The sequence below is a fragment of the Hoplias malabaricus genome, chromosome Y (assembly GCF_029633855.1).
Source record: "Hoplias malabaricus isolate fHopMal1 chromosome Y, fHopMal1.hap1, whole genome shotgun sequence".
In the NCBI taxonomy this organism is placed as follows: Eukaryota; Metazoa; Chordata; class Actinopteri; order Characiformes; family Erythrinidae; genus Hoplias; species Hoplias malabaricus.
In genome coordinates this window covers 44394455-44413989 of record NC_089820.1, presented here as the reverse complement: position 1 = coordinate 44413989, position 19535 = coordinate 44394455, and the positions used below count along the sequence as shown (strand labels likewise).

Genomic DNA, 19535 nt, shown 5'->3' with positions numbered 1-19535 from the left:
CTGAATACAGAGAAATTGTTAAATAAATGTATCAATATATAGTTAAATATATTGTGATTCTGCTGCAGCATATGGAGCAGTCGTAATACAGACAACTAATGTCTTGGAAGAACCAGAGTTTCTGCACTAAGCTTATTTCAAGCATGGGAGGCACTGTATTTGGGACCCAGTCTGTGGAACATACTTCAAAGCAGTTTCATATAAAAAAAAATGTTACTTTTTGGTGGTATAAATGATTCATTGCTCCTTAAAAGGCACAATAACCAAAACAGCAGCTTGTGTAGTTCTGTAGGATGAAGACAGGTTTCAAAATGGCTTTTTCTGGTCATATCGAAACACATTGAAATACATTTTTATTGTTTAAAACCATAAATAAATGAGGAAATTCTGAAAAGTATTATAAGAGGTTTTAATTATAGTTCCCATGTTCTCAGCATATAATAAACCCAGTGCTCCAAGGAATGTCCGTGGAATAGGACTGGTCATCAAGTTTTCCCCACTGTGTGATGAAGTACAGTGTTAATATCAGCACATATTTTTTACTTAGACATCTGGTGTATCCACTAAGCTCTTTGCCATAAGAATAGTGGTTAAAAAAGCTCAGATGCGATGTCTGTGGTGTTAAAAAGTCTTTGGCTGCCATCCACCACAGTGACAACACTGTCTTGGCACCGCTTCACGATGTTTTGATGCTTTGCTTTCGTTTCTTTTAGAGGAGACAGGACAACGGTTCCATATTTAGCAGGTAAACATGGGTCAGAGAGCAGCAAGCAAGCTGCCAGTGATGTACACACAGTGGATCTGACAGAAAACCAGCTAAAACCTGAAGGGAAACGACAACAGATCACACACGGAGCGTTAATAAGAGCCATGGTGGCTGTGTCGGCACAGGAATGATGGAGTGTATCCTCCTGAGAAAGCCCTTCGTTCACTTTACTTTAATTCCTGACAGAGGAACGGCATCATTATCCCACCACAGTTCTCAGAGAACACAAGGCTGAACCGTTATAGAAAATTCAGAGTTCAGAATCACAACATTTTGCACAAAGGCATTTTCAGTACAAATATGACGATATACAAAAGACAGTATCACTCTGATAATATGTCAGATTGTTATGTGCAGTGGCTTTCTGAATATGGCATAAATGTATTTTTAAAAATTCACTTTATGCATATTTTAGGGTTATTATAAATATAGATTATATCAGTTTTAGTGCTTTTTTGTGGTAATATTTTTTTGAAGTTCTTATGTTGGTAGTGATTGAACTGAAATTTTTTGACTCTTGGTAGAGCCAGCCTTGTCAGTCTTTAGAGCTTTTAGTCTTTAGGATGTATACTCTTGGGGATTCACTGGTACCTGGTTTTAGGGCTTTTGCTTTTAGTATTTCATACTCATTAGGACTTTTACTGTTGGGAGGTGCAATTGTTTAGACTTAGTTTTGGTAGTTTCTATGTTTAGAGCATTTACTCTTGGCAGGCTTTAAATCATTTTAGTCCTAGGTTTTGGGTCTTTTACTCCCGGTAGTGCTGTTCATTAGGACATCACATAGAGCAAATCTTTTTGTAATTTCCTCTTGGTAATACCTACTCGATTGTTCCAGATGGCAGTTATAAATGGTTTTTGATTTAGTGACTTATTTAACTGTTTAAAGAAAAGGGGTCATTTGATTTGTCTCACTATTGTATGTTCATCAAAGTGACACCAAAATAAATCAAATGAATCAATGCAGCTGATTTCTTTTATGGTGGAAAAGTAGAAAGTGGACTTTGTGGAGAGAAACATTTGCATTTGATGGAAAGCAGAATCACAGATTGGTTTAAAAAGAGGGCCTTAATGAGGTTCTTCTTTCAGACGCTCTGAAAGTCCATTAGCAGAAAAGCTAAATTTGATGTAATGAGAAATGAGAGAAATTGCCTGCTTTTTCTGGGCTAGACTGGGTGTTGGGTCCTGAGGCTAGAGTGTATGTATATATATGGAAAAGAAAAGAGAATCTCCATATGCGAGGCATTATTTGGTGTAGATAGTAATTGGTATTTTGCTGCTGAATCCTTCCCATGGTGCCGTGGGGCGTGTTTAACTTAGACTGCGTTGGCTAATGCAGCGTAATGTAACTCATTTGTGTTGAGAAGGTTGAGCTCTGGTGACTTCAGCCATCTGTTTTCCCTGTGTGTGTGTGTGTGTGTGTGTGTGTGTGTGTGTGTGTGTGTGTGTGTGTGTGTGTGTGTTTGTGTCTCTGTGTGTGTATGCACATGTGATGTTAATGTGAACATTTCATCGTCTTGAGGACATTTATATTCTCTCCATGAGAAAATGAATATATACAAAAACAAAAAAGCAACAGCTTTTATTAGAAAAAGTACAAGAAAACAAAGCTGATTTTTTATTCGCTAAAGTTAAGGATAGGTTTCAGTTAATAACGTTAGCAATTAGTAGCATAACACAGTTATTGTAACTAGTGGTTAACATGTATCATTGAAAATTATGTATATAGTTAGCAATACTCATCAGCCTAAAGAATGACATGCCATTCCAGTGTGAACTTTTTACATGGAGGAGTTACACTAATGACTGATTCAATGTTGTTGGAGTGAGATGGCATTTAGCAGAAGCCAAAAGACTCTTTGATGGTGTTTTTCTGCCAAAGCTGGGAATCGAACCCAAGTCCTGTGGTTGGAAGACAGATGACTTCTCAATCCAGTCTCAATCCAATGATAGCAAAAATACAGTGTCTGCAATCCAATTTCTAAATGTTCCAAGTGAAATGTGGTCTCGTTCATTTCTCAGTAACAAAACTAAAGACCCGCAGAGAACATTTCTTTGTTGGAAATGAAAAAAAAAAAAATAATAAAAGCCCGCTGAATTCAACAAATCTTCAGCAGTCTCCCTGGAGGAAAGATAAAGTCACTTAAGTGCTTTGTTATGCTGCTGTGATTAGGATAATTATTAGCAGAAGCTTATTTCCCATGAAAAAGGTAGTAACGAGTCACTTTAAGAGTTTAGGGGCATTTTTAGAATATCTAAAATTATTTTGCCTCAGTTTTATATCTGAATTCAAGGCCTTAATGTAATTAAGACTTTGGCTTTACTTTCCCTGTGTAATCTCTAACTCTCACCATTAATCACAGCTATTAATTTTTAAATTGTGGTAACTCTAAAAATATAGTGAGCTCAAGAGAATACATTTACAGAATAATTACAGATTTTTAACTGTTTAACCCACAGGGTTCTTATTGATGTCTTAACCTTTAGGCTGATTAGTCAATACATTATATAAATACAAGAAGCTAATATGTAAATTATATATTTATGAAAGAAAACTATTTAAAAATACATATTACGTCACTATAAAACACTATTGGACTCTAAGCAATGCATGTGTTGCTCTGCAAGCATTTTTAATGCCATGTCACCTTGTTATTTATAGAACCATCATAGAGTCAGTATTATTTTGGCAGTGAATATTTCTCAGCATTTAGACCTGGTCAATATACAGAGACAGACTAGTCATCTGGCATATAGGGTCCGATTGTCACTGGGCTGGCCCAGTCATTTTGTTAAACATCAACCTCTTTCACATTGGTCCTTCCTGCGTAATGCATTCGCCAAAAAAAATGTCAGCACAAGAGTTTGTTTCCTAACGACTGGCCCTTGAAACATACTGGTTTGCGGCCCATTAGTTGTTTTCTTTACTGACACAGGGCTGGCCCAATCATGAAACAGTTCCTCCCTTTGGCTCTGTGTGCCAGTGTGCAGTGCAATGTTGGATGAACATAACGTTATCTGTTATGATCTTCTGAGATGGAGAGAAAATGCAAAGGAGGTGCAGAAAAACTGAGAAGAAAAGAAACATGCTCTTCAAGCAAACGCTGCCAAATGTGCCATGATTACAGACATGCCACAGCAGGGCCTTCATCAGATCCTGTGGCTGATGACAGTGGCGGTGGTGGCGGCGATGGTGGTTCTGGCAGTGACACTCACTGTGAACAGGAACATGTAATAAGGTCTTTACCACTAGCGGTTATTTATGAGGCATTGTGTACAATGACTGGATGAAAAAAAATAAGCCTAGGTTAGTACACTTTTTAAAACCACCTTTCACCAACAATAACAGTAATTCAGCAGGCGGCATTCTAATTTAATTATCATACTATTATTGTTTGTGGGATGAGTAGTAGGCTAGGCCAAATCTAAGTTACTTTTCAGTTATCTTGTCTGTTAAGTCATATGTTAAGCCACTGCAGCTGTGTGCCTCTTTACACTGAATCCAACAATTCTAGGTGTATTTGTAAAGAAATCACTGACCAACATGGTTTTAAAGAGTTGCACAGTTGGTAAACACATACAAGAGACAGAAAAAGTGTGCGTTATCGAATGTGATTGGACCGGTCGGGCCGATTTTTTTTTTCCCAGTCCACCCCTGGCGATATGGACAAAAAATGTTATCATGATAATATATTTTATGTTGATCTATATTGATTAATATGACAATATAACATTTTGTACCATTTTTCACAGTTTAAAAAGAAACCCTTCTAAAAAATGTAGATTAAATACACAATTACTTTAATTGTTACTGCTTTTATTAAATGATCATTATTCAAAATATTAAGCTATATATCATGTTACTGTTGACACACACTATCACCCCACCTCCATGTCAGTGTCACTATGACACTATAATGATCTTTCACCCAATTTATACCAGTTTTGTGGTGGTCCAGAAAATGGACTAATAAAGTGTGCAGAGCAACAAATAGACCCATTTTTAATCGTAGAACCTCAAAGTGCTACTCTATGGAGCTGTATGTGACCTCAGGCTCATGTGCACCTGTCAGATTATATGAAAAATTGTGTCAGCAATGGATGAAACATGCCTTTATAGTCATTGCACAGCATTACTGTATAATTCTGAGGCTGCATTTAACCCCTCTGTGGCAGTGAACACACACACACACACACACACACACACACACACACTATTACCCCATGGTGTGCAGCTTACTCATTGTAAAAGATGTCTGTAGTAAAAAAGTGTATTTTAGGTTAGAAGCAATGTCCAACATTGGACTTGTCAGGGGTTTTCTTACATTTTCTTAAATTGCCTGGTATTAGTAAGTTCAATCATCCAGACTCTAATCCTGAAGATGTTTCTCCACCCATCCAGTGGATATTTTTTCAGTCTAAGCATTTTCCACTTCTTCACGTTAAGAACTTGGCTGAACTTTTGATGAGATGAAGGTTTAAGTGCTTGCTGAAAGCCACCGCTGGTCAAAAAAGAAAGGTCATTTTCTGTAGAGACTTTTATGGATGCACTCTTTATCTGACAGCCTGGTGAGCTTCAGGCCTTCTCTGACAATTTAAACATTTATTTTATTATAGCCAGATTTTCTTTGTCTGGATTTATTATAGAAGTACTTACTGCTCTTCTGTAATCCCCCCGTAGCCCTTTTTGAACAAAGGAACTCTGGTTATTGAACTAGAACCTTGGTGCTATCCAGAGAACCAGCCCTGTGTTTCCACCAGTTTTGATGGGAGCCAAGTATTGATCGTCAATGGAGGGCGTGGAGGGGTTGCTCTGTTCCAGTGTTGCTGTAGCTCAATTAAGCACCAGCGACAGAGCCACAGATACATGGATGAAGTCAGGAGAGAGTCATGGTTTATCCTCTTTTATAGCAGATTCACATCATAGTGATAAATGATACACATGCATAAATTATCCTGAGTTCTGTCTGTTAAAGTCAAAATACTTCAGAGTATGGTTCCAGAGACATCCTGCTGAGCTTGTGAACATTGAGAACAGTGGAGAAAAGTAACCTTTAAAAGAACACTCTGAACACAGCCCCAGGGGAAAAAAAAAACAAAAAACACTGAAGAGCATTTTCCTGTTTTCATTGTGATTTTCGTCTTCAGTCTCCCATTTTCATATTCCAATTTCATGTCTGGTTCTATGGTCTTTTTCCCAGCACACCATCGAGGACAATCTGACAGGCTGCAAATGAATTACATCCAGCTCCACTGCATGATAATGCTTTATTTGAGGCTCTGTGCTGTTTCTTGAATTTCTTTAATTTGACACACTCGGACTGAAGAACCAAATATACTTTAGTTCAGAGTTTCTCAAAGTGTGGGGTGTGCCCCACTATTAGGGTATGTAGGTATTGCAGGTGGGGTGCAAAAAATCTTTATTAATACCTTTCTTTTTTGCCAATAAAGCTTACTCAGTAAAAAGCATATACTCACAATGGATTCATTAATAGCCCTTAAATATAATAAAAGAGCATTAAATAGGAGATGAGAAATACTGGAACCAAAATATGCCTATATTCGCAAACATTTATTTTGAAAATGCGCCACCGAGATTAAGGCGTTTTGGCAGCGAGACAGACTCAGTTGGTCTTCTTTCAGTCCTCGTTAAGGCACCTGTTCAATTATAGAGCGGCTCCAATCAGCTGCTTCACTGGCCTCTGCTTCACAGTCAGAGTCTGGTTTATAAAGTTAGTTTTTACCAGCTCTGGGCTTGAGGTCAGTAACGAGAGCACAGCAGATAACAATGATGGGTAATTACAGTTATTAAAGCGGCTTGTATATAACAGTTAGTGAAACAGGGGAGGATATGAGAGTTAGTGAACATCAATATTAGCTGTGTTCAGGATGTGAGAAAGCACTGTAAACATGCAGCAAGTTAAAGTTAGTCTCTGGCTATGTCACAGACTGCATACTGCTGCACTGAATAGTATGAATATATATATATATATATATATATATATATATATATATATATATATATATGTATATATATATATATATATATATATGTGTGTGTGTGTGTGTGTGTGTGTGTGTCCAATATCAAACTCACTCCTACGCCCTTGCACCTGCCTTTGCTCATTTTTGCACAGATTGAAAAATGAGAAACTGAAGCAGTTTAATTAGTGGCCAATGTTAATGTTGTATCTAGTGTTATAATGTCAAGCTACTGATTTAGAGACAGAAGTTGATGTTACTTAAATAAATTAGAAAATTGTAAATATGCATGTGTATTTTATGACCGTTTTTTGGTGCAGAAACGGGAGAGGTGGGGCGCGGAACATCCCCTTCGTCTGAGGTGGGGAATGAAAGTTTTGAAAGTTTAGTTAAAGTTGGGGAGAAAGGTTCCTGATTCTGGAACTTATTTGTGTTGGCAGAAATGTGCCAAATGTTTCCAAATTAGTTGTGTGAGCAGGAACATATCTGGATCCATTTTGGTGGAATAGGGTTACCATTGGTTTTAGCCATTTGAGGCAAGGCAAGGCAGAGTGATTTACAGCGTCAATAGAAACTGTAAAAATGCAGTTAAATTAAAAGTAAGAGTAAACTAAAACGTTAGTAATCTAAAACAATATACGGCAATGAAAAAAATACAATATAATACAAAATACAATACAAACAGGAATGTATTAAGTCTTGATGTAAAAGTGTCTAAATTTGGAGCTCTTCTAATGTTCTCAGTCGGCTGGCACCATTTAAAAGTGGCGTAGTAGCTAAACGCTGTTTCTCCATGTTTACCTTGGAGTTAGGCAGGACTAACTAACTAGTTCCTAAAGATCTGAGATCTCTGCTCGGCTTATATCTCTGTAGCAGATCTGATAAATACGCTGGTCCTACATCATTAAGACATTATAGACCAGTAACAACACCTTAACGTCTATTCTGTAACAGACTGGTACCCAGTGTGAGGATTTAAGCACGGAGGTGATGTGTTCTCTTCTTCTGCTCCTAGTGAGAACTTTGGCAGCTGCATTTTGAATCAGCTGAAGCTGTTTAATGGTCTTTTTTGGAAGTCGATTTAGGAGACCATTACAGTAATCATCTTTATTAGAGACACTCTCCCTTTATGCTTCATCCAGTTACAGTGGATCTGAAGTGTATCCAGAATCAATGGGCAGCAAGGCAGGAACACACCATGGACAGGGAACCAGTCCATCACAGTGTATCACACATTCACACACTATAGGCACTTTGCACTTTCCAGTTCACCTACCAATATGTGTTATTTAATTGTGGGAGGAAACTGGAGCATGTAGTTTGGATGCTAGTGCTGGGTCACGGAGTGTGAGCACCCTGACACAATTCCTCTGCCCACAAGTCAGCCCAGGGGACATAATCGAGGCTGCTCAGGGGCTGAGAAGTGGGAGAGGCCATCTGCATTGCTGTGTAGCGAGTTAGAGTCTTAAAGCTCGTATTGTTATCCTGGAAGTTGAAGAACCAACAGCTTTTTGCTTCAGCTCTCTGTTGCAGAGGGCCATGTTTGTATATTGAGATGAACCAGATGTTCCTCACTTTGAAACTCCTGCAACTGCGCTGCGAGCCCCATCTCAGGGATGTCTGTGTGTATGATGAAAGGCAGCTGGAAGTCTGGATTCCTGAGCAGCCACTGTTTGCTCTGGCTGGTCCAACTGTAACCACTGTTGAGTGACTTTTAGCAGCTGGGCCATTCGGGGTTTAGGGGTTTGGGAGCAGCGATAGGTTCAGGCATGGTTTTTTTTTTCCTGTTGCTGCAGCTGGGGACAGCCTGGGTTGAGCCAAGACCTCTGCCTTGAGGAGTTTATGTTCCTCCTGCTCCTCCAGGGCCCAAGAAAAGTAGGCCAACTGAGTCTCACCCATCAGAAAGGGAGCCAGATTTTGGGTCCAGTGATTATTATCCCAAGCATGTTGTTTGACGATGTCTCAAACATCTGTACGTATGCCTGATTTTGTTCACAGAAAGGGCCACTTTACACTGGTTGGGCAATGATGGTTGTGTGGCTGTGCTACTCCTAAAATCTTCTGCATAGACCCTGAGTGGATGGGCCAGTTCATGGGTCAGCTTTTGTTCTTGTAGGAGGCTGTGTATAAGATTTGTCAGGAGAGTGCAGAAAAAAAAAATGGGGGAAACCAAGGCAGTTAGGCATAGAGAAAGAAAATAAATTTTTCTGCGTATACACACATTAGGACTCTGTGTAGTTATACTAGGTATGAGATCCTTGCCCTGCATCCGTTCTCCCCAGTGTGGCACAAATATATAAAGGGAGAGTCAAAAGTATAATATCATTTCAGAGACGAAAGGGAAAATGACATATGAAAACATGAAAAGTAATGAGTGAGGGGACATCTATTCTAGAATATGTTCGGAACATGTTGAAAGCTGCCTTATTGGATCCAGAGCAAGTTTTTCCCAATAGGAAGGTGGTCATGTAGCATATCTAAGAACACTGGAATGATGAAGATGGAATTTATGAAAGAAGAGAGGATTGAGGTGATTTTGATGTCTGGGGAACGCAGCTGCCATATCATAGCCGCAGACTTCAACAACCAACGTCCAGGAAAACCACCAATTTCACACAGCACTGTTGCATTGCTCATAGCCAGATTCAGAGAAAGCAGGACTGTGGACAGCAAGTCACAATAGTGGTTTTGGCTGCCTTTGTGAAAAGTCCACGACATCTTGCAGCAAAATGTTGTATGGATCCGCCCCTGGTACAGATTCTTCATTGCAATATGTGGCACCTCTTCAAGAACCAGCTGCAGCAGAAACTATTAGAGGATGACCCTGATAGACGGCCGAGTTCTGCACCTGGGCGTTAGACCATCAATGACAAGGACAATTTTTATGTCAGTGGTGAGGTCAACCGCCAGAGACTGAGGTACTGGCGTGACCTCAATCCTCTATTCTTTTGTCAATTCCATCTTCAGTTACCTCTAAAATTTCTGTGGTTATAACTTTTGAACCACAAGAAATATAGAAAATCTGATTGCAGCAATTGATTTCTGAGACAATCTTGGTCTTCTTTGATATGCTACAAGCACACCTTCGCTTTAGAAAAACTTACCCTTTATCAAATATGGTGGCTTTCAAGATAGTGGCCATGTTCCGGACATAGCCTAAAACATAGGCTCCCTCACCTAAACTTGCTGGCTAATTAAAATATGTCATTTCCCTTTCGTTTCTGAAATAAAAGGGTGACCTGAGACCCTGTAGTTGGAGAATTGAAGGTAGCCTTCGACAGCTTCATAAGGAGAACGTAAACTACATCCCAACCAGGGTGTAGGGGAAGGTGTGGCTTGGTTTGGTGGGGATCCACCTTGAGTCATGTGTGGGTAGGGGTGTGGAGGAGCGTCTTGTGACTCTTTTCATCTCAATGCTCCTGATGTTCCTGCCTTCGGCCACCTTGTAGCTTCATTGTCCTTGGTCGTGGTGTTGCAGTGGGTGGACCCCAGACAATTCATCATATTGGAAAGTAGATATGAGCACTAGTGTGGTAGTATTGGGGGTCAGCACATCTGCACCCCGTGACAACAGACCGTGACACAAGGCAGAGTTTGAACCCATGACCTCAATATCCTGGAGCTGTGCGGCAGTGACATTGGCTGTGTTCACATTACAAGCCTTACTCATCAACTCCGATTTTATGCTAATATTGGATTTGACTGTTTTGACTGTTCATTTAATGGAATCTGTCTCTGAAAAGGCTTGTATGCACACTCTGATACATTTAGGAACATTAGCACCTTCACCAACAATAAAAATATCATATTTGTTAGACAAATCCTTGTATTCAAACGAGTAAAATGGACGTGATAATAGCTTCTGTGCATCACATTTTGCTCGGAAGACAGCAAACAGCTTATTGACTGTACATTATTAGAATCAGAAGGAGAAAAAAGCCTGCCAGTTTTTGCTGATGCACCAAGAGCTTGGCCAAGTACCAAATCTCTCCCTACACTCTTTGTAGTGCACACTCTAGGTCATAAAATTACAGTTTCTGCACTCATGTAGTGCATTGTTGGTCAAATTCTAAAATATTATAAAAAAAGCTTATTTCATATAATTGGCCATAAGTTTCACATTTTACAGTTTAAATAGTGCCCTGTGTAGTAGTAGTAGTAGCTTTATATTTATAATCTGTGAAGTGCACTGTATAGGGACTGTATGGCCTCTACTGGTCTTTTTGATATGTTGCCAGTGCAGGTTTAATAGATTGCACTATGCAGATGTGCACAGACAAAAAGACACATGGAATCCGATTTGGCCAATCACATTCATTTCACATATTCACAAATCGGATATGAATCTGAATAGGACCACATATGAAAGTGACTCAAATCTGATTTTACAAAATCGGATTTGACATGTCCATACAGGCCTGATTACATCTGAGCCACATTAAGGCAAAATGCTCAGAGGCTTCTACATCCACTTCCATGGACACTTTATTAGAAACCCCATCTTTGTGATTAGATATTCGTATTGGGGCTGTAGTGAATCACTCTGCTCCGTATTGTTGCAATCACAGAAATATTGAGTCTGTAATTATTCTGCGACGCGGTGCAGCCACTTAAATGCAGCCAGTTAATTGCGAAGAAGCTAATTTAAATCAAGTGTGGGAGCTACTGCTTTTAATTTGCCCCTGATTGGGCACTGCTGGAGAGTTTCTAGAGTACTCCTCTAATTTTTAATCATCAATTTTCACTGCTTGACGCATCCATGAACAAAAATCATTCGCGGAGACTGTGTTCAATCTCTTTCTAAATTCAAATTACAGTGATATTTCATTCTCAAAGCATATTTATGGTTTACATTGGAGAGTAATGATAAACTGTTAAAAGAAATCATCTTATATCTTATAAAGTAAATGTAATATATCTCATTTTGCTATTGTGCATAATTATATGAATATTATATGTTTGTTCTTTAATAAGAAGTAAGATCAGATTGTTTAAGGTGAGTTTAGGTGATTTTATTAGATGACACGTCTTATAGTGAGTTTTCACAGTTATTTTTTTCGGGAATACAATGAATTACAGCCACTGTAATAATAAAAGTGCGTGCGTTTGTGCATCCCCTGCCAACAAACAGGGTTATAATTTTCTAGAGATCTGTTTTCCGTTTTCTTTTTTCCAGTAGCTCTTCTGTGGTTTTATTCTTGTCCAATTCAGGGTCGCGGTGGGTCAAGCGTCTACCCTGAAAGGCAGGAACACACCCTGGACGGGGTACCAGACCTTTGCAGGGCGTCACATCCTCCCACATTCTACAGTGAATTGTCTACATATTTTTCCACCAACCACATATGGGCCACATTATTTGAAACACACAACTTTGCTACTTCCACTCACGGGCCACTTTATTAGAAATACACCCACTCTATTTCCACTAATTGTTCACTTAATTGTAAAGACCATCTACTAATTCAATACACACAAGTTCCACTTTATTATTATATTAATTATATTTTTTTGTTGTTCTAGCCAATCTATTAGAATCATCCGTCCATCCATCCATCCATTATCTGTAACCGCTTATCCAGTTCAGGGTCAGGGTGGGTCCAGAGCCTACCTGGAATCATTGGGCTCAAGGCAGGAATACACCCTGGAGGGGGCGCCAGTCCTTCACAGACTCACACACACCACACATTCACTCACACCTACGGACACTTTTGAGTCGCCAATCTACCTACCAACGTATGTTTTTGGACTGTGGGGGGAAACTGGAGCACCCGGAGGAATTATTAGAATCATTTCCTGTAAAAACAAAAATCACTGTACAGACCAACATAAATCTGCTTGAATGGCCAGGGAGTGAGTGCTAGTTGAATTGATGTTAATTTTCTGCATTTGTTTTGTGTTATTGCTGCTCAGCTTAACAATTAAGTTTGCGAACCAATCCGAGTTTAATTAAGCGAGTTAACGGAGCTCATAATGTTTCAGGATGTGTTTTGTAGCAAAGCAGGGTGTTAGATGGTTTATGAAGTTATTATTAACATGCAAAATGGTCACTTTTCACTGTCAAACAGTGTCCAGCTGCTGTAATAATTACACTGCCTTATATATATAAATATATATATAAAATTGAAAAACCAAAAAAACTGGCCTTTTCACTTTAATTAGTGTCTTTAATTGTCAGCATGACTTTCAAAACCATCTGAGCACTTTTTCTCTTCAGGTTATTTTTACAGAACTCTCGGTGTGAACCTGAGAATAATTGGCCAATTGCTAGGCAACAGTTTTTTTTTGTGTTCTCCTCATCTCTGATTGGTCAGTTTGTATGAATAGTCCCTGATACCATCCTCTTATTAAATGCTTTGTTCATAATTTCTTTGTTTTAATTTTAGTGTTCTCAATAAATGCAGCTTGATTAATCAAAGAAGCAATCATTTTCACAGTCATTTTCTCCTATTATTTTTTATTCACGTTATGAAACAGCCATGATCCTGGCACCTATAGGCCTGGCTTTCAACTTCAAAATGTGCATTCAACTTCTTAAAAATGGCCCATGTGGGAGACCCACTCTAAGGAGCATAAACTGATTCATTCAGGGAATACAGTGTTGATGTGATTTAATCTTTGTTTTAAAAATGATCACTTTTAGAGGTAGTTTGCTACATTTTGGTGGTAAAATTTACTTATTGTACTTTTAAAGTAATAATTAAGAATTATACACACTTCTTCCTTCTCCTTTTTGTACCTAATCTAGTCTATTAAACTACGTTTAGTCAGTCAACCAATGAATCAATTGTATGTGTTTGTATACCATCCATACCTTGGGTAAGGAGGGTTTTTCTTTAGAGTTCTGCCTCTGTTTTCATTGCTTACAGAAGCAAAATGCATTAAAAACAAAACATAAAACATTACACAAAATGGAAAATTACCGTAAAGCCACCATCTGTGTGCTTCCGCAGCTTTTCTAATTCCCAGGAACCTTCTGAAAAAAGTGCAGTTACAGGTCCAGTGAGAGAGAGAGGGAGGAGATATTTTTAAACAACTCTCTCCCTTATGTGGGATTGTGTTTGGAGTGGAGGAAAGTGGGACGGAGCTCCAGAGGGGACACACACCGAGAGAAAACCTCCTGAGAGAGGGGTGGGGGGGAGGGGTGTAAGAAAAAGAAAAGAGAAAGAAAATGATTAAGGTAAGAAAGAGAGAAGCAAAATATTTGGACAGGGAAGGAAATCAGGGAGGAGTGTAGGTGTGTGATGCCTGGTTAGAGATCAGAAGCGGCACAAAAGCTGCAGTACAACAAACAGATTATGTTTTAAAGTTACACTGTGTATTAAAAGTGCAGCCAGGGTTGCACCTAAATTAATTTATGATCTCATAAAAATGAGCTAATCCGATTGTCTTGTTTCAGAACACAGCACTAATGTAAATTTATGGGAAAGATGGATACATTTCTCACACACACAGGTCTTGTTCCTGTGCTGGAGAGAGTCTTACAACACTCAGAAGCACAGATGCCCACCACCTCTTTGTGTTAGGGACACAGAGGATCCCAAAGTGTAGCATAATGAGGAGAAAAAGGCTGTTAAAATCTGTTAGCCCTATTAGCATTTTCATCATAGGATCTAATGGAAAACTATTAGCACGTCAGGTTCTAATGCATTTCTCTGCTCTACTGTCTGAACCTGAGTGAGTTATTCATGCACAGATCATACACAAGCAAGTTTGTGTTAGCATGTAAGAGAATACAGACACAAGCCACATATTCATTTTGCCATTCTTTTCCTTGGACCCAGCCTGAGCTCCTCGACTAACTGACACAGACGATCAGAACTCTGTTCATAAACATGAACATTAAAAGATTAATTCCTACTTACATTTCTTTGGTTTTACCAACTAAATGAGGCCTAAAAGTGTTGACAGAAAAAAAAATGAAATATCAGTTTTTATTTAAGTTGTGTGTTTGAGAACTGAGTAGGTCCCCAATATGGTGGCTACTCTACACTGTGACATCAGCTGCAACCACTCATGGATACCACTTCAAGTCATTCTGAAAGTATAGGAGTTATGTACCAGTTCTGTGGGGCTTTATACTCCTCTGCAGACTCTTAGCGAAGGGCAGCCTAAGAGCATCCTCTTTTATTTTATGTTTCTGTCTCTCTCTCTCTCTCTTTCTCTCCCTCGCTATCAGGTTCTCAGCAGGTGGTGTGTCCTCTGTATCATGTGAAGTGTGTGGGCACACAGAGGTGTGTGGGGTTCTCAAAGGTGTGTGACGGTGTGGACGACTGTGGGGATGGATATGACGAGGGTGTACACTGCCGAGGTAAGACTCTACCCCCCCACCCCCCCGCCAACCCAAACACACACACAAGACAGACAAACACACTTGGACTTTCATCTGTCCTGCTGCGCCCTGACCCTACCCTCATGGTATCACACACATCAGTAGCTGATTTTTAAATGTAATTTAGAGATAGATAGATAGATAGATAGATAGATAGATAGATAGATAGTTAGATAGATCTTAAAGTATATTTACTTATCACAATCATTTAGTGTGTGGCAAGTTGGCGCCGGTGGGTCAGGCTGCTGTCACGACAGCTCCGACCAAACTTTTGCTTTTTGCGATTTTTTTTTCTGCACTGCTCCTTCCCATGGTCAACACCACTTGCATTGGATACGATAGAAGTATTCTTGTTGCTATTAGAATACAGTCTACTCAACCTTTGCCGGTTTCAATTCCGGATCTAAGCTGGCCAAGTGAGATCCTGCATGGGAACAACAAAGAAACAGTGGAGGTACAGGGGTTAGACAATGAAACTGAAACATTTTAGTGTGGGAGGTTTTATGGCTTAATTGGAGCAGCCTGGTGGCCAATCTTCATTAATTGCACATTGCACCAGTAAGACCATGTGCATCCAGTGGTTCAAACATTGTATCCTAATGGCAGTGCCGTGTATCAGGACGACAATGCACCAATACACACAGCAAGACTGGTGAAAGATTGGTTTGATGAACATGAAAGTGAAGTTGAACATCTCCCATGGCCTGCACAGTCACCAGATCTAAATATTATTGAGCCACTTTGGGGTGTTTTAGAGGAGCGAGTCAGGAAACGTTTTCCTCCACCAGCATCACGTAGTGACCTGGCCACTATCCTGCAAGAAGAATGGCTTAAAATCCCTCTGACCACTCTGCAGGACTTGTATATGTCATTCCCAAGACGAATTGACGCTGTATTGGCCGCAAAAGGAGGCCCTACACCATACTAATATATTTTTGTGGTCTAAAACCAGGTGTTTCAGTTTCATTGTCAAACCCCTGTAGAACAAGGTGAAGACACCCCAGAGGGAAGCATGCCCAGCATATTCCTGCCCTGCCCAGCATATTCCTAAGCAACATGGAGGCCCTAGAAAACAAGCTGGATGACCTTGGGTCTGAAAAAATGCTATTGGTTGATTACAGCTCAGTTTTTAATGCCAAAATTCCCTCCATTCTCACCATGAAATTGGGGGATCTTGGACTAAGCACATCAATGTCCAAGTGGATTGGAAGCTTTTTGGCAAACAGAACACAAACAGTATGTGTGGGTAGACATGTCTCATCCTCACTCACCCTTAACACTGGGGCTCCAAAAGGGTGTGTCTTGTGTCCCCTGCTGTACCTCCTATACACCTAGGACTAGAGCCACTTCCGACTCCTGGTCCATTATAAAGTTTGCTGATGACGCAGTTGTGGTGGGTCTGATCTCCGACAAGGATGAGAAGGCCTACCTGGAGGAGATTAAGCACCTAGAGATCTGGTGCCAGGAAAGCAATCTCCTCCTGAACGTCAGCAAAACAAAGGAGCTGGTTGTGGCCTTCAGCAGCAGAGGACCCATCACCCCACAGGATTAACGACGTCCCAGTGGGGCAAGTGGATAGCTTCCACTACCTTGGTGTAAACATCACTAAGGATTTAACCTGGACATGCCACAGAAACTTCATGATAAAGAAAGCCTGTCAGCGTCTGTACCATCTTAAATGCCTGAGTGACTTCACACTGCCCCCCAGCATACTAAAGAACTTTTACAGGTGTACAATCAAGAGCATCCTGACTGGGAACATAACGTCCTGGTTTGATAATAGCACGATGCAGATGACCACCCATGTTGAGCTTCCTAACCTGCAGACAATCTAAAAGGTAAAAGTAAAAGGTAAAATGTGCTTGACCAAAGCCAGGAAGATAATGAAGGACCTCAGCCATCCAAACAATGGTCTGTTCTTGCTGCTGCAGTCTGGAAGACGATACAGCACGATAAAGACTGGAACAGAAAGGACGAGAGGTTTCTTCCCACAGGCCGTTAGGATGTTGAACCAGGACTTAGAGTAAGACTTTCCTCATATTCACAAAGTACGAACCCTGTACACACGTTATTGCACAATCAGTTCACTGAATTTAACCACATACTGTACGGATTAGAACTCATAAGTATAATATCCAAAACACTACCTCCTGCTTGTTTGCACACATACACAGTGGCACTTTACTCTTGATGCACACATGGCTGTATACATCCAAATGTATATAGATAGATAATTCCTTACGGTTTATTAGACCTAACATATGACCTCATCGTTCTGATTATCTGTTGTATACTTGTATTTTTTAAACTTTGTATTTGTATTTATTTACATTTTTTTCTCTTTGTATTGTATTGAATTTTTCTCCTTGTATTTTATTCCTCGGTAACGGAGAGTCGTGTAAGCATTTCACTGCATGTTATACTGTGTGTGGCGATGTGTGACAAATAAAACTTGAAACTAGTTTCTGGATTAAACCTTGGATATTTTTGGGGATTTTTCAGCATGGATGAGTCTTTACTGCAGTATTTTGCTCATGTTTGTGTTTATTGTTTTTTTTATGTATTTACTTTATTTGTTTATTTAATTTATAATTTATTTATTTATAATGCATTTATAATTTATTTATTTGCATTTGTTGTGTGTCATGATGATGAATGCCAGTTTACTCATTCATGACATCAACCGAATGCCTTCATTATCTTTCATTGTCTACTGAGGGTTGTTATCTGTGATTAGTTTCATGCGCCTTTTTATTTATTATTTTGCTATTTTTTATTTCATTTCCTCATGTCATAAAGTGTCTGTGTGATTTTATTTGATTAACATTGCCTTTGTTCTTTTAAACTGTTTGTTTTGCTTCATTTTAATCACAGACCTCATTTAATTGTTATTAAAGCATTTAAAACGTTAGATCCATGTTTTTTGTTTGAGCCGACTGCATAAGGTGCGTATAAGATCAACTCTGACTCTTGTGTACCTTGTTATTTTCTAGATTTGGTGTAAATACTACTCTTTTGGGCTGTTGTGTGAACATTGCAGTGTGGGTTAAATGGCAAGTACGTCAGTGAGGTCAGGTACTGATGTTGGGGAATTAGTTCTGGTCCAAAACACCACTCCAGCTTGTCTCGGAGGTAATGGTTGGAGCTTCAGTGCTCCAGAGAATGCAGATTCACTGCTCCACAGCTCAATGCTGGGGTGCCTTATATCCCTCTGGCTGACTCTTACTATGAGCATGGTGTTCTTAGGTTCACGAGCAGCTCCTGCAGATCGTCCCATTTTATTTAAACATTTTCTAAATCTATATATATATATATATATATATATATATATATATATATATATATATATACATATATAAAACAAATATAACAATATAACAAATAAATATAACAAATGTAACTAATTTGTCATGTCAATAAAGCACCTTAGATATTTATTAATCCCAGAGGGATATTCAAGGCATCCAGTAGCTGTTCCACATCGAGGAATAGTTACCTTCGAGATGACAGTAAAGACCTGACCTGAGCCTCCTCAGGATGTAGAGCCTGTATGTCCATTTTTTCTGTGGACTTTTAGTTTTCTACATCACTTGGACACAGCAGGTGTCCTTGACATTGTGTAAAAATTTAATAATGAATGAACCAATAGAAATGCTTCAAAATTACTTGGAATAAAATCTTTTTACATTGACTGCCACTGAATGTTAAGAATGTTTTCCCCCCTTCTCCTGTAAAGTTACTAATTTGGAGGGATATGCTTTTCTTTGGATAGTGACAATATTTTTTATGATATAATCAATGGGCATATGCTTTAAAGGAAAACTCGTATAGTTTTTAAACTGTTCTCTTGCCCGCTGCATCTTCATTTCTGATTTAATAGTAATCAAGTTTATAAAATGTTATTTTTTTATGTAAAATAAAAAAAAAATCCCAGTATAATCCATATGGGACATATTGTATTTTATAAAATAAAATCCAGGCTGCTACAGTAGTTATCACAGTTATGATCTAAGTATGACAGACTTAGTCAGTTTGTATTATGAAGAGTCCAGGTGGTAATGGAATAAAAGTCTATACCCTCTTTTATCTCTCTCTCTCTCTCTCTCTCTCTCTCTCTCTCTCTCTCTCTCTCTCTCTCTCTCTCAGACACACACAAACACACACACTGCTCTATTCTATTTTCTCAGTCCTCCAGTGGCCTGCTGTGGTCAGACCTCATCCCTCATTGTCACAATAGAAGCAAAACACACACACACACACACACACAGATACACACACACACACGCATGCACACAATGTGAGAGTAGCACATACGCTGAGGTGTCCTGAGATATAATGGAACAGTACAAATCTGATCCTTATGTATAGTCACTAACAGGGTTCAATATAATATATTAAATACTTTTTTTTTCATCAGCTCCACTTACCATATAGGTGAACTTTTAAAAAAATGATTAGTGT

The 19535-nt window shown here is 39.2% G+C and overlaps 1 protein-coding gene across 1 annotated transcript in view; it reads left to right on the top strand.

The window, feature by feature from the left end:
- LOC136678440 (low-density lipoprotein receptor-related protein 1B-like) overlaps nucleotides 1–19535 on the top strand; it is a 219109-nt gene that overhangs the window by 595 nt on the left and 198979 nt on the right. Inside the window, exon 3 of the mRNA XM_066656491.1 lies at nucleotides 14922–15053. Coding sequence (XP_066512588.1) covers nucleotides 14922–15053 — 132 coding nt within the window. The remainder of the gene's footprint in view (nucleotides 1–14921; nucleotides 15054–19535) is intronic.